Source organism: Trachemys scripta, chromosome 21, assembly GCF_013100865.1.
Source record: "Trachemys scripta elegans isolate TJP31775 chromosome 21, CAS_Tse_1.0, whole genome shotgun sequence".
Taxonomy (NCBI): Eukaryota; Metazoa; Chordata; order Testudines; family Emydidae; genus Trachemys; species Trachemys scripta.
In genome coordinates, this window is record NC_048318.1 from 18,429,055 (window position 1) to 18,441,165 (window position 12,111).

At 42.0% G+C, this 12,111-nt stretch overlaps 1 protein-coding gene across 2 annotated transcripts in view; it reads right to left on the reverse strand.

The window, feature by feature from the left end:
* The window catches only part of DDX6 (DEAD-box helicase 6), a 44,490-nt gene extending 32,584 nt beyond the window's left edge, over positions 1–11,906 (reverse strand). The window contains exons 1-7 of one of the 2 annotated variants that reach the window (XM_034754617.1): positions 11,781–11,906; positions 7,674–8,146; positions 5,636–5,699; positions 5,041–5,145; positions 4,021–4,150; positions 3,280–3,426; positions 2,649–2,743 (exon numbers count right to left, since the gene is read on the reverse strand). In XM_034754617.1, coding sequence (XP_034610508.1) covers positions 2,649–2,743; positions 3,280–3,426; positions 4,021–4,150; positions 5,041–5,145; positions 5,636–5,699; positions 7,674–7,873 — 741 coding nt within the window. In that variant the 5' untranslated portion in view covers positions 7,874–8,146; positions 11,781–11,906. Of the gene's footprint in view, positions 1–2,648; positions 2,744–3,279; positions 3,427–4,020; positions 4,151–5,040; positions 5,146–5,635; positions 5,700–7,673; positions 8,147–11,453; positions 11,601–11,780 lie in introns of those variants that run through there. The other variant, XM_034754616.1, reaches the window with a different exon arrangement.
* Positions 11,907–12,111: the final 205 nt, after the last annotated feature.

Genomic DNA, 12,111 nt, shown 5'->3' on the forward strand with positions numbered 1-12,111 from the left:
CGAGTGCTGCAAATTCCAGATATTTTGGATTAATGTTAAGTTAGAAGAACATGGAATATAACTAATGTTCTCCTCAACCTGTGGGGTAGAAAGCTTGTTTTGAGTATAATGCTTCATGGACAGCTTTATTTACCTACTAGGGAAAAGCTTTACTTCAACTGCAAACATGAGAAATGCAATTTATCCTGCCTCACTTCCAATGCTTTCAATTTAAGAGCTATAGCAGACTGAAGAAGGAAGAGCAGAAGATTTCCCCATTCCTTAACTGGAATTCATAGATTCTAAAGCCAGAAGGGACCCTTGTGATCATCTAGTTGGACCTCAACTCAAGCCACAGAACTTCCACAAAATAATTCCTAGACTCTATACATCTTTCAGAAAACATCTGATCTTGATTTAAAAGATTGTCAGTGATGGAGAATCTACCAGCATCCTTGGTAAACTGTTCCAATGGTTAATTACTCATTGTTTAAAATGTACACCTTACTCCTAATCTGAATTTGACTTGCTTCAGCATCCATCCACTGGATTATGTTACACCTCTCTCAGCTAGAACAAAGAGACCATTATTTAATACTTGTTCCCCATGTACGTACTTACAGACTGATCAATTCCCCACCTTAACAGAAGAGCAGCCATACTAGGTCGGATGACTGGTCTATCTAACCCAGTATTCTGTCTGTGACAGCAACCTGTGCCAGATGCTTTAGAGGTAATGAACAGAACAGGGCAATTTCAAATGATCCATCCCTATCGTCCAGTCCCAGCATCACACAGTTGGGAGGTCTAGTGACACATGGAGCACAGGGTTGTGACCTTGAGTATCTTGTCTAACAGCCACTGATGGGCTTATCCCCCATGATGTTATCTAATTCCTTTCTGAATCCAGTAATTCTTTTGGCCTTCAAAACATCCCATGGCAACAAGTTACACAGGTTGATTCTGGGAAATACTTTTTTGTTTTAAACATGCTGCCTATGAGTTTCATCTTGTGTTACGTTACCCTTTGGGTAAATAATGTTGTCTTATTCACTTTCTCCACACCATTCATGATTTTATAGACCTCTATCACATTCCCCCCTTCGTCATCTCTTTTCTAAGCTGATCAGTCCCAGTCTCACTATCTTCTCATACAGAAGCTGTTCCACACTCCTAATAATTTTTGTTGCCCTTCTCTGCATCTATTCCAATTCTAATGTATCTTTTTTAAGATGGAGCAACCAGAACTGCATGCAGTATACAAGGTGTGGGTGTACCATCAAATTTATATAGTGACATTATGATTTTTATCTTATCTATCCCCTTCCTAATTGGTCCTAACATTGGCAGCTTTTTTGACTGCCACTGTACACTGAGCAGATGTTTTCAGAGGTATATCCACAATAACTCCAAGGTCACTTTTCTGAGCGTTAACAGCTAATTTAGACCCTATCATTTTGTATGTATAGTTGGGACTACGTTTTCCCAATGCACATTACTTTGAAATTCAACATTGATTAAATCCATATACCGTTTCATTCCCCAGTCACCCAATTTTGTGAGATCCCTTTGTAACTCTTCGCAGTCAGCTATTTGTTAAGTGAAATAGATTAAGCTCCTTGAGTCTATCACCATAAGGCATGTTTTCTGACCCTTTAATAATTCTCATGGCTCTTTGAACCCACTCCAAATTTTCAACATCTTTCTTAAATTGGGGACACCAGAACAGGACAAACTTTTCCAGCAGCAGCCCCACCAGTGCCAGACAGAGGTAAAATAACCTCTACTCCTACTCTAGCTTGCCATTTATGGATCCAAGGATCGCATTAGCCTTTTTGGCCACAGCATCACACAAGGAGATTAGGTTCAGCCAATTATCAAGCATGAATCCAAAGTCTATTGGATGTAGCAAGCTATTTCTCACATCCCCACTCTCCCAGCGCCCTGACTCAGATTCAGTTGTTTCAAGAGAAGTTAGAAGGAACGTTGCTTTTACTCTATTGGAGAACAAATCTTTAACAACGGACTCTTCAATCTAGCAGAAAAAGGTAGAACATGATCCAATGGCTGGAAGCTGAAGGTAGACAGATTCAGACTGAAAATTATGCATAATGTTTTTAATGGTGAGAATATCCATTTGAACAGTTTACCAAAGGTTGTGGTGGATTTTTTAAAATCAAGATCAGATGTTTTTTAAAAAGATATGCTCTAGGAATTATTTTGGGGAAGTTCTATGGCATGTGTTGTACAGGAGGTCAGACCCCTTGAAATCTATGAATCTACTGGATCTTTGAATATCAATTTATACTGAGAGGTTTGTATTACAACAGTCATTTTAAATGGAAGAGTAAGAGCTACCCATTTCAGAAGAGATTGTTAACCTAATGCTCAGTGGTCCTACAAAATAAGGGGAAAGCAAACTTTCCCTATCAGTTTGCTTCTATCAGTCTCTGAGAAAAGTACATGTTGAAAACTCTTCCCTCCCAGATGACTTTCCCCACCCAAAAATGCAGAAATGGATCAATCTCAGCTTTATGGTGTCTACAGAAAGTCTGACAATTTTAATGGCCAGCAATGTTCAATGAGCAGGCCTGCAGAGATGTGTCATTGTTGTAACTTCCTGTTAAATATCTTTCCATGTTTTGCAGATCGTTAAGACAGCAACTTGCCTCATCCAGTACTATCATCTGGACGTGTTCAACCTTTGCTACTCCTTTCTTGATGAGATCCAGAATTCTCCCAGGGGTAGCTATCACCACATGCACTGTAAATTTTAAAAAGAAAATACATTTAGGTGGATTTTTGCTTGGATAAGAAACAGTACAAATACACAACATTGGCTTGGCTGACAATTACACTAAGTCAACTTTAAGGGCCTGTTTGTACAAACAGTTTGTGGAAAATTGGGGTGTAAATCTGTGTCAAGGTAGCCTGACATGTACTAATCATCTACGTGGACCCCATTCCCGCTCACTATAAGTTCTGTAGCATGCTCGGAGGTATTCCTGTTTCAAAGCGGTGTAGATCAAAGTGCACTACAGAACTTATCGTGCACTGACGCAGAATCCACCTGGACAGTTAGCACACAGCATATTTACACCCCAGTTTCCTGCAAACTAGATGCTTGAACAGACCAATCCTTAGAGATGAATGTAGAATGGATGCATAAAACCTCAGCCTGGCTCATAAAAGGCCAATGCTAGGATAATAGCAGCTGAAAGGGAGAGATTTTAGTGCTAGGCTTTGCAGTACTGTGCAAGCCACTAAAGAGCAGCAACCTTAATTGGAAAGTGTCCTAACCTGTATCATCAAGCCTCATTATGTCATCACGCAGATTGGTTCCTCCTGTTGTTGCCATCACTTTGGCACCTCCCATGTGTTTGCTAACCTGGATACAGATCTGACTGACCTGCAATGCTAGTTCTCGAGTGGGAACAATCACCATTGCTGAAAGAGAAGATGCACAAAATCCTCAGCACAGGATGCATTTTATGTCTTAATACTTAATACTTCCTCCCAGTTCAAAAAGGCACTAAATAATGATTATCCTAATGAACACATGCACTCAAACGCTATGATGGCTAAACTTTAGCAGGTTTAAGGAGGTCTATGAAAATTTTTAATGACTCATCATGGAAACTGCATGGGTATTCTTCATGACAAGGAAATATTGCTGTGTTGAAGCACTGTAAGTTAACTGGCATTCCTTGCATGCTATTAAATAGTGCCAGGCACAACTTATATCCCAGCCACCTTTACACCCCACTTTTCAGGGCATATAAGCAAGGATGAGGAGAAATTTGTAGTAGTTGAGATTTTCAAAGCAGTGTTGGGGATTAATTTTAATTGAAAGCGTGTCCAAATCCCCAGGTTGCTTTGAAAAATTCAACCACCAATTTTAGGTATTAATCTGCAGGCCATCAAGCTACACTGATGCCTACAATCTTCTAATGTCTCATCCCACAAATACTGACATGCAGCAGCCAGGCTACTCATATTAGTTCCTAGATGGAGCTTCATGTAAACTTGTCTTCAGCTCACCTTGTATATTGTCCTTCTTTAAGTCTAGCCGTTCAAGTAAGGGAATGAGGTAGGCTCCGCTCTTGCCCGTTCCATTTTTAGCTCTAGCCAAGATATCCCTACCAGACAAAGCAATGGGAATACTCTCCTCCTAAAAAGCAAGCACAGGGCAATGCAACAACAAAACAACCTCAACTACAGCTTTAAAAAAAAAAAAAAAGGCCCTGTTTAACACTGACCCCGATAAGGGACAGGAGAACTTTCCAATGCAACACTGAGTTATACGACCCTATATATGAAAGTACACCAGCCTCATCACAAAAACGACAAACTGATCAAGCAAAAGCATTTCAGCATCCCACTTATGAGAAAACTGCTCCCACTATCCCATTTATCAATGCCCCACTAGTCTAGCCTGGTCATAGGCAGACTGAATGGAACAGCTACCACAGGAATGATCCTAATGTGCAGGGTGTACACATATTAGGTGCAACGAAGGAGATGGGGGAGAGGTGCTATCAAACTATCCCATGGGGAGAGAAAGGCTCTCCACCCTAACCCCCATTCCAGACACCAATTAGACCGGAAAAAGGTCTAGGTAGGAAGTAAGGAAAACTGCCTGCGTGACTTCAAGTCCATGTATATATTTTAACATTACACTGTGAAAAGAGAGGGCTTATTAGCTTTTGAAATTTAAGACATCCTCTATGGTGCCAGCTCCAGACTCAAAGACCAGAAGTATTTTTCTTTCTGCTGTTCAGATAAAAGTATAAAACCATTCTTTAAGACTTAGAGCCTGGGTGAAGATAAGCGTTCAGAATGCCTTGTATCATATTCCCCATGATGAGGTGAAACGGCACAATTGTGTGTACTTTAATCCTTCTCCAGTGCTCAATTTAAAAAAAAAATTGCAGATCACAAAACAAGAGAAACATCAGAACAAGGGTGTGAGAGGACTTTACTTGGGGGGGGGGGGGGGGGGGGAAGATAGCTAAGATGAAGCAATCAGCATGTGGCACAAAGAATCTGCTCTGTACTAACCTGAATAGGAGATGGTTTTTCCCAGCCCATTTCAAAAATTCCCATCAGCAACTCCCGTTTCAGACAGTAATCTTCAAACTCATTTCCTTTTGTGGAGGTCACATCCTGAGTAGTTAAGAAAGTAGAACAGTAAGACCAGTTCATACAAATTATCCCCATAAACTGGTTCGACGAAATAATCCAGGACAAAGACAAGGCAAAAGGGAGTAATAAGCCCTTTCCAGCCATCCATCATACAGTCGTTCACAAAAATCTGTGTAGTGCAACCACGGATAATAAGGTAGTATTGGTTACTGGGGACCAAGCAAAGTAATCTGCATACACACTTAAAACTTTGACTCTGTTTTGCAGCAAAAGCACTAAGACTTCATCCTGTAGTATTCTTAAAGTAAAAATATACCCCGAGTTTCAACATACTTGAGAGAGCAAGGAAACATATTTGCCAAGTATCTCTAAGAATGTATATTACTATCTACTTTTAATTAAGTTTTAAAAATAGATCAGAAATGAATTTTCTCACTGTTAGCACACCGTCTCTGCAATTTATCTCACATCCTCAACCCCATGCTTACAGTTACCTTTAAAACATCCTTACCGAAGTTTTGATTCTCAGATCTTTTGGAGGGAGTTTTAAAGTCTTCTTCCAGTCATCACCAGGTCTGCAATGTGAAGGCACTAGTTAATATCCCTAAATAATTCTATTCTGTTTTAAGTAACAATTAGTACTTTGCACAAACTAACAAAACCTTAACCGCTCAGGCAGGTTATTATTTCCCCAGTTTTACAGATGTGGAAACTGAAGTACAGAGATTAAACCATTTACCCAAGGCAAGGAGGACCATGACAAAACAAGAATTAGAACTCAGAAGTCCCTGAATTCCCCAAACTCGGAGCATTATACTTCTCTCTAAACAGCACCCACTTAAATGGTGCAATGTAGTAAATTGGGGAGGAAGGGATAGCTCAGTGATTTGAGCATTGGCCTGCTAAACCCAGGGTTGTGAGTTCAATCCTTGAGGGGGTCATTTAGGGATCTGGGGCAAAATCAGTACTTGGTCCTGCTAGTGAAGGCAGGGGGTTGGACTCGATGACCTTTCAAGGTCCCTTCCAGTTCTAGGAGATAGGAGATCTCCATTAATTAATTTATTTATTTAAATGCACCAAAGAACCTGGCCTAATTATTTCACCCAGAAATGCTGCTCTTATCTTAATAATAATTGTAAGAGAAGAGTCTCTCAAGCACTGATTATCTACTCACTCTTATAACCATTGGCAAATATGATGAAAAACTTTTCACCTCATCAAGTTCCCCCTCACTATTTCAGAACCAAACATGACAAGTAACATTAGCCAACCTTCATAACCTGTATCTACTCCCAACAGTGTCAAGTGCTCATAGCTAATGTCTTGAAAGACAGTAAGAACCCATAATTCATTTGTCTAATTTGTACAATGCTAAACCATGAGGGGGAAAAGGAAGAAAAGTTTTCTTCCCACCCCCAGCTGATAATCAATTCACCATGTCCTATTAGCCAGACTCTCAGCAAGGAATAAGATTTTTGACTATTTAAACCAAAACTATATGTTGGACCACTTTTATTAATTGCATTCTTTTCATCTGAGAGGCAGTTTCTTCAAAATTACTAAAGCAGTTAAAAGCATAAATGTGTTTATAATTTTCATTCATACACTATAGAAGAAAAATAATTATCCATACACAAAAGTGTCTAGTTCTTATAACAGACCGAAACTTGAAACTGGATCTGGACAGTTCTTTCCTCCAATTTCCAACTCCCAAATCCACATTTTATAATGTGTTTTCAGACATTCCTAAGCTGGGGAGGAGGAGTGAGGGGGTTTTAGTGTTGCACTTGTTCCAGGTACACTTCATTCAAACCTGTACTGGTATCAAAAGAAGTGTTAAACTGGGGGGGATCAGACATTTTTTAAATAATGTTTTGAAAATCACCCAGGAAAGAAAGTGAATGGTTTAGGTCAAATAAAAACTGGCATTTCCAGTTTTTAAATATTTAACTCTAGTTCTAGCATTTACTGAGAAATATCAACTAAATGTCATGTAATTGAACTATGTGTGTGTGTATACACACACACACGTACGTGTGTGGGGTGGGGGACAGAGACAAGACAATACTCAGAACAAAGTGACTAAGGTCCATCATGTGTTACAACTTGCCACTTGTATTAAGCTATGGTCATACACACTTGTATTAAACTACAATAGACTCCACATCCTCCCCTCATCCTTAGCATCGATCCTGAACAAGTGATCAGGATGAGAAGGTGTTTCTCAGGGGAAAAGCTATCAAGAAAAGAAATTAAGGTAGGCCATCAACCTATGCTTTTCAATAGTATACAACTTGAGAAAATGCCTTAACTATTAATTCGCACAACTGATAAATAACCAGAATCTGTCAGAGAAAGTCTATTAATTTCACATTTATTTCTGAATTATCAGTAGTTCATATTCTTCATCTGACCGCCCACACTGAATTTTAAAGTAACAATAGGACATAGAACTTAAATATCAACACAAGAAATCTTAAATTCTCTCCAATGCCTGGTAGCTCAAACATTTGTTTAAGATGCTGCTTAACATATACGCAAATACTTACTTAATAGCGGAGGTCATACTCTGTGCTTGCTGTTGAGTGCCATTATTGATTGTGTTGGTGTTTTTCAGCTGGTTCATCTGTTGCTGAGTCTGTGTCCCCCCACCTCCTGGGCCCCCACTTGGTTTTACAGGGCCTCTCAGCTGCCCATTCTGACTGGATAGACCCATTATAACAGGGTTCTCTGTTCTGGCCGTGCTCATGTTTTTCTTTGTAAAGATGTCTTTTTAGACTTCAAAACTTTGAAAGTCAGTACAGAAACTGTAATAACAGTTTATTAGACTCTCCAAAATGAAGAGATAAATAAGTCTTGCTCAATATATGAGTCCTTTATTGCAATGCAGGCAAGCACCTGTAAGTCACTCAACAGTAAAGTAGTAACTTGCTCTGATGCACCGTGGAACAACTTTTTTTTTTTTTTTTTTTAAAAAGCCCTCTAACAAAGTTGAATTATATCTGAATTCACTCACTTCAGTCTGAAAAAGATACAGGAAAAAAAACAATTAATACATGGACTGAGTGTGTAAAAATATATCACATTACTATTATTACAAACTACTTTGATACTTGAACCAAAGCACTACCAGAACAAGCATCCAAATCCTCGGTACTTTAAACAAAGGCACCCAAAAAATCAAGTGTCACGAATAAACCAAAAATTAAACTTCCCTACTTAAAACTGAGCACACAACTATCATTTTATGGCATCATGTGGAACTCTGTAAAAATGTGTACTTTTAACATCTTTTATGTAATGAAGTGCTTTACATATATTAACTACACCCCAGGTATGAGTCACAGAGATTATTTCACCCAAGCTTGAAGTGCAGCCACCTCTGGGGCAGAACACAGCAGCTGTTTACCACCACAAAGCAATGCTACACATCAATTAAGGACAGGAGATGAAGAATACCACCGTATTATAAATTATAGGGAAAACTGGGGGTGGAGGGCACTATGCAATTACTTTAATATCTCAATTGGAGGAAAAGGGGGAGAGAAGAGCACACTAATACAGTAAGCAAGATGAAAACCATCTGAAGTAATCTGAGAAACACTGGAAATCTGAAAGTTATAAATTCTATTTCTATTTAAATAGAAGTTTAATTTTAACAGCTGGTTTAACAGGTAAGATGTACAATTTAAACAATAAAACTTCAATTTCAAACAGTGAAACCAAGTCCTTCAGTCTCAGTGAATCAAAACAGCTTCCTGTTTTATTACATTCACAAAAACCTTATATATAGCATTACTCACAGTGGTTAAGTTTTCTAATTAGAGATGCAATTCAGATACAAATGTATCAATAGAGACTTCCCCCTTAATTTTTTAATTGAGCTAACACCCTTTGCATTACATTCAAAATAACTGTCACTGAAAAACCCTAACCCTGAAAAACCTGCCTGGTGCGCTCAGAAAGAGATACATACAAAACAAATTTAAAGTTAGTGGCAGAGTATTGGAAAAGTAACTGTAGCTAACTGTTTGGCAAACAAGATATCAAACACACACACACTCTTTATAGAAAGATACTAAAGTACAAAATTGTAAGATTAATTTGTTTGAAGTAACCCTAGAATTGTTACTAACAAGTAAACTCTACAGGCCTATCAATAGCCTTTTCAAAAAAGGATTTACAGGCTTGACATATAGTAAGTATCACCACAAAGCAGCTGCATTTTACACAATAAATGCAAAACAAAGGCAGCATTAGTTGATTAATGCACTCTTACAAAAATGTTGTTTATAAGATACCTCTCTCCATTACCAGGTAAAATCCACCCATAGAATTCAAATACTAACATTCCTTAAAGCGACACCAATATCTAGTCACTTTCAAAAACAGTTAAAACCAGTTTCAGGTACTACAACCTGCTTCTGAGTATTTCTGCCAACTTTTATGGTTTTATAATCAAGTTTATATTTTTTTTTTCCAAACAGTCCCCTTTTCCTTTATTTGTTTCAAAGTAAAGACAGAACAAATGACTTACTAAGGAAGGGAAACAATTAAAATTAGTATGTGCCAACAGCACAAAGCAATCTTTTAAAACAAAAAAGAAAAACAAAAACACACACACTTTCCTCCAGTCTCTGGGTCAGTCATTTTAGATGGTACTCTTGTTATGAGTAGGTAAAATATTTTCAGATGGATGTCATTTTCAAGTACCTTTAATTTACAGCGACACTGCCATAGACCCAAAAATATTTTAAAGTGTTTAAATTAAAATAATTTCATTTTTAAAAAGTCAAGGGAAACATTTGGATTAAGACATTTCCCTTGTGTTACAACTCAAATATCAAAGCATATAGCTAGGACAGGAGAACAAAAAAATATAAACAGCAGAGAAAGATACAGCAAGAGGTAAATTCAACTTTAAACTTTTTTAATAATGTGTTGTTAGTACCTCACTTTCATTTTTATTTTACCTGGCAACGTGCCTTTAAATCTTAACCCACACCCACAGTAGGATTCCAAAACTTTAAAGTATAATATGTAATAAAGTAAAACTATATTTAATAAATCTGAACAAACCTAAAATTCAGGGACAAGCATCACCACCAGTTGGAAAGCTAGTGCCCTCTACTAGTAAAGCTCACCACCCCCTATTCTAAGCATTTCCTTTCTTGATTTTGACCACGTATGCAGACTATGGAAGCCGCTGCCTACACATTTCTACTGCCCTTTCTGCAGTAAACATCCTCCTTTCCCCGAGGAACTTTGATTTTTGCCTAAAAAGAGCACACAATGCTACATGAACAAATACAAAATTAGGGGGCGCTTTTTAGATGACCCCAGAAACCACGTCTTCCATTTTTTGATAGGGTTCAAATACTCCTGAGGCCGAGGTGAGCTGCTCCAGAACCGACCTACATTTCCTCTAACATAAGGACCTCACTGCAGCTTCAATCAGTTTAGAAATTTCAACCATAGTCTCATCCTTCTCCCCACCTCCCCCCAAAAAACGGAACGTTTCATTTTCCGAAACAATGGAACGCAGCAGCTTAAACACGTATTGCTTCACTCCCACACCGCCGTGGGCCTCTGCCTGGGAGTGACAGGCGCTTTAGGGAGAGTGTCCGGAGCAGTTTCTGCAAAGCTTGGGGAAGGGGGCGATTTCACCAGGCAAAAACAGGGGCAGCCCGGCTCCACCACAACCGAGGGGGGCCCCGGTTTAACAACAAACGTACATAAGCCGCGTTTATTTGCGGCCAGAAAGGAACAGCCTGTAGGAACAGGCACAACCCTAAAAGTGTATCTGCGCAACATCAGCGGGCACCCGACTCCGGCAACATCCGTCGGGGAAACAAAAGACCATCCCCGCCCCCTCTGGGCCCCAGACACCGAGGGAGGCGGTGCTCCCCAGATACACCAACCCTGCACGCCAATCCAGGGCAGGGTCCCCCACCAGAAACACCAAGCCCCCCCGGCACCCCCCAAGGTCAGGCTAGCAGATGCACGCCTCCCCCCACTTCACGGCCTTCCCCCCACCCCCACACCCCCCGCAGCGCCGCCCCTTCGCGAAGCGCCCGCTCGCCCCCAGTGCCTAACCCGCCTGCAGGGCCCCCCATGGGACACCGAACACACCGACCCCAGGCGGGGGGGCGGATGAGACCCACCAACTCCCTCCGCAGCGTAACCCCCCACCCAGTCCGGAGTGGCCGCCCGCTAGGCCCGGCCCAGCCCAGGCCCGTCTCCAGAGCAGGCCGCAGGCCTCCCCAAAGCGCAGGCCGATGCCCGCCCGCCCCCATCCCCATCGGCCGCTCCCCCAGCACCCTCCTCACCGCCGCCGCCGGCTGCGCTCCCCGCTCTCCCGGGTAAAAAAGTCCTCGCACTCGCCCGTTTGGTGCCTTGTTATGGCGATTCGACGCTCCAAGATGGCGGCTTCCTTCTTCCTCCCGTGCGCCCTCCCCCTCCCGGCCGGGTAGGCAAGCAGGCCGGCCCCTAGGCCCGCCCCCGTTACCTCAGCGCTAGCCTGGAAGCGGCCTCCTGGGGGAGCCGGTGCGCCCCGCACCAGACGCCAGGTCTTCACACCCTTACCCCACGGGCAGCGGCCCCACGCAGCCACGCCCCCACCTACCCAGCGGAGCCCACCACGAACCCGCCGTCACCTACTGTTAGGCGCGGCCAGGCTTCTCCTGCCTAGAGCCCGCTCCGCGAGAAGCCGTGTGTCCCGCTACCGCCTCGGCCCGCGGCAGGCGTGCGGGGCGTCCTCCTCAGGCTTGTCCCCTCCCGCCTCCGCTCGGCCTCGGCCATTCCCACGCCACGCCACGCTCATCAGCGCTTCTTTTAAAGGGGACAGTCACAGCCTGTGTTCGGCATGTGCTGCTCCCTGCGGGCCTGCCCGAGGCCCACCAGCTCCTCCTCCTCCCCTCGCGTCACTTAAAGCTCCGCTGCCCCGCACAACACGGGCTCCCTGCCTCCCTCCCGGGCCGGGGCCAG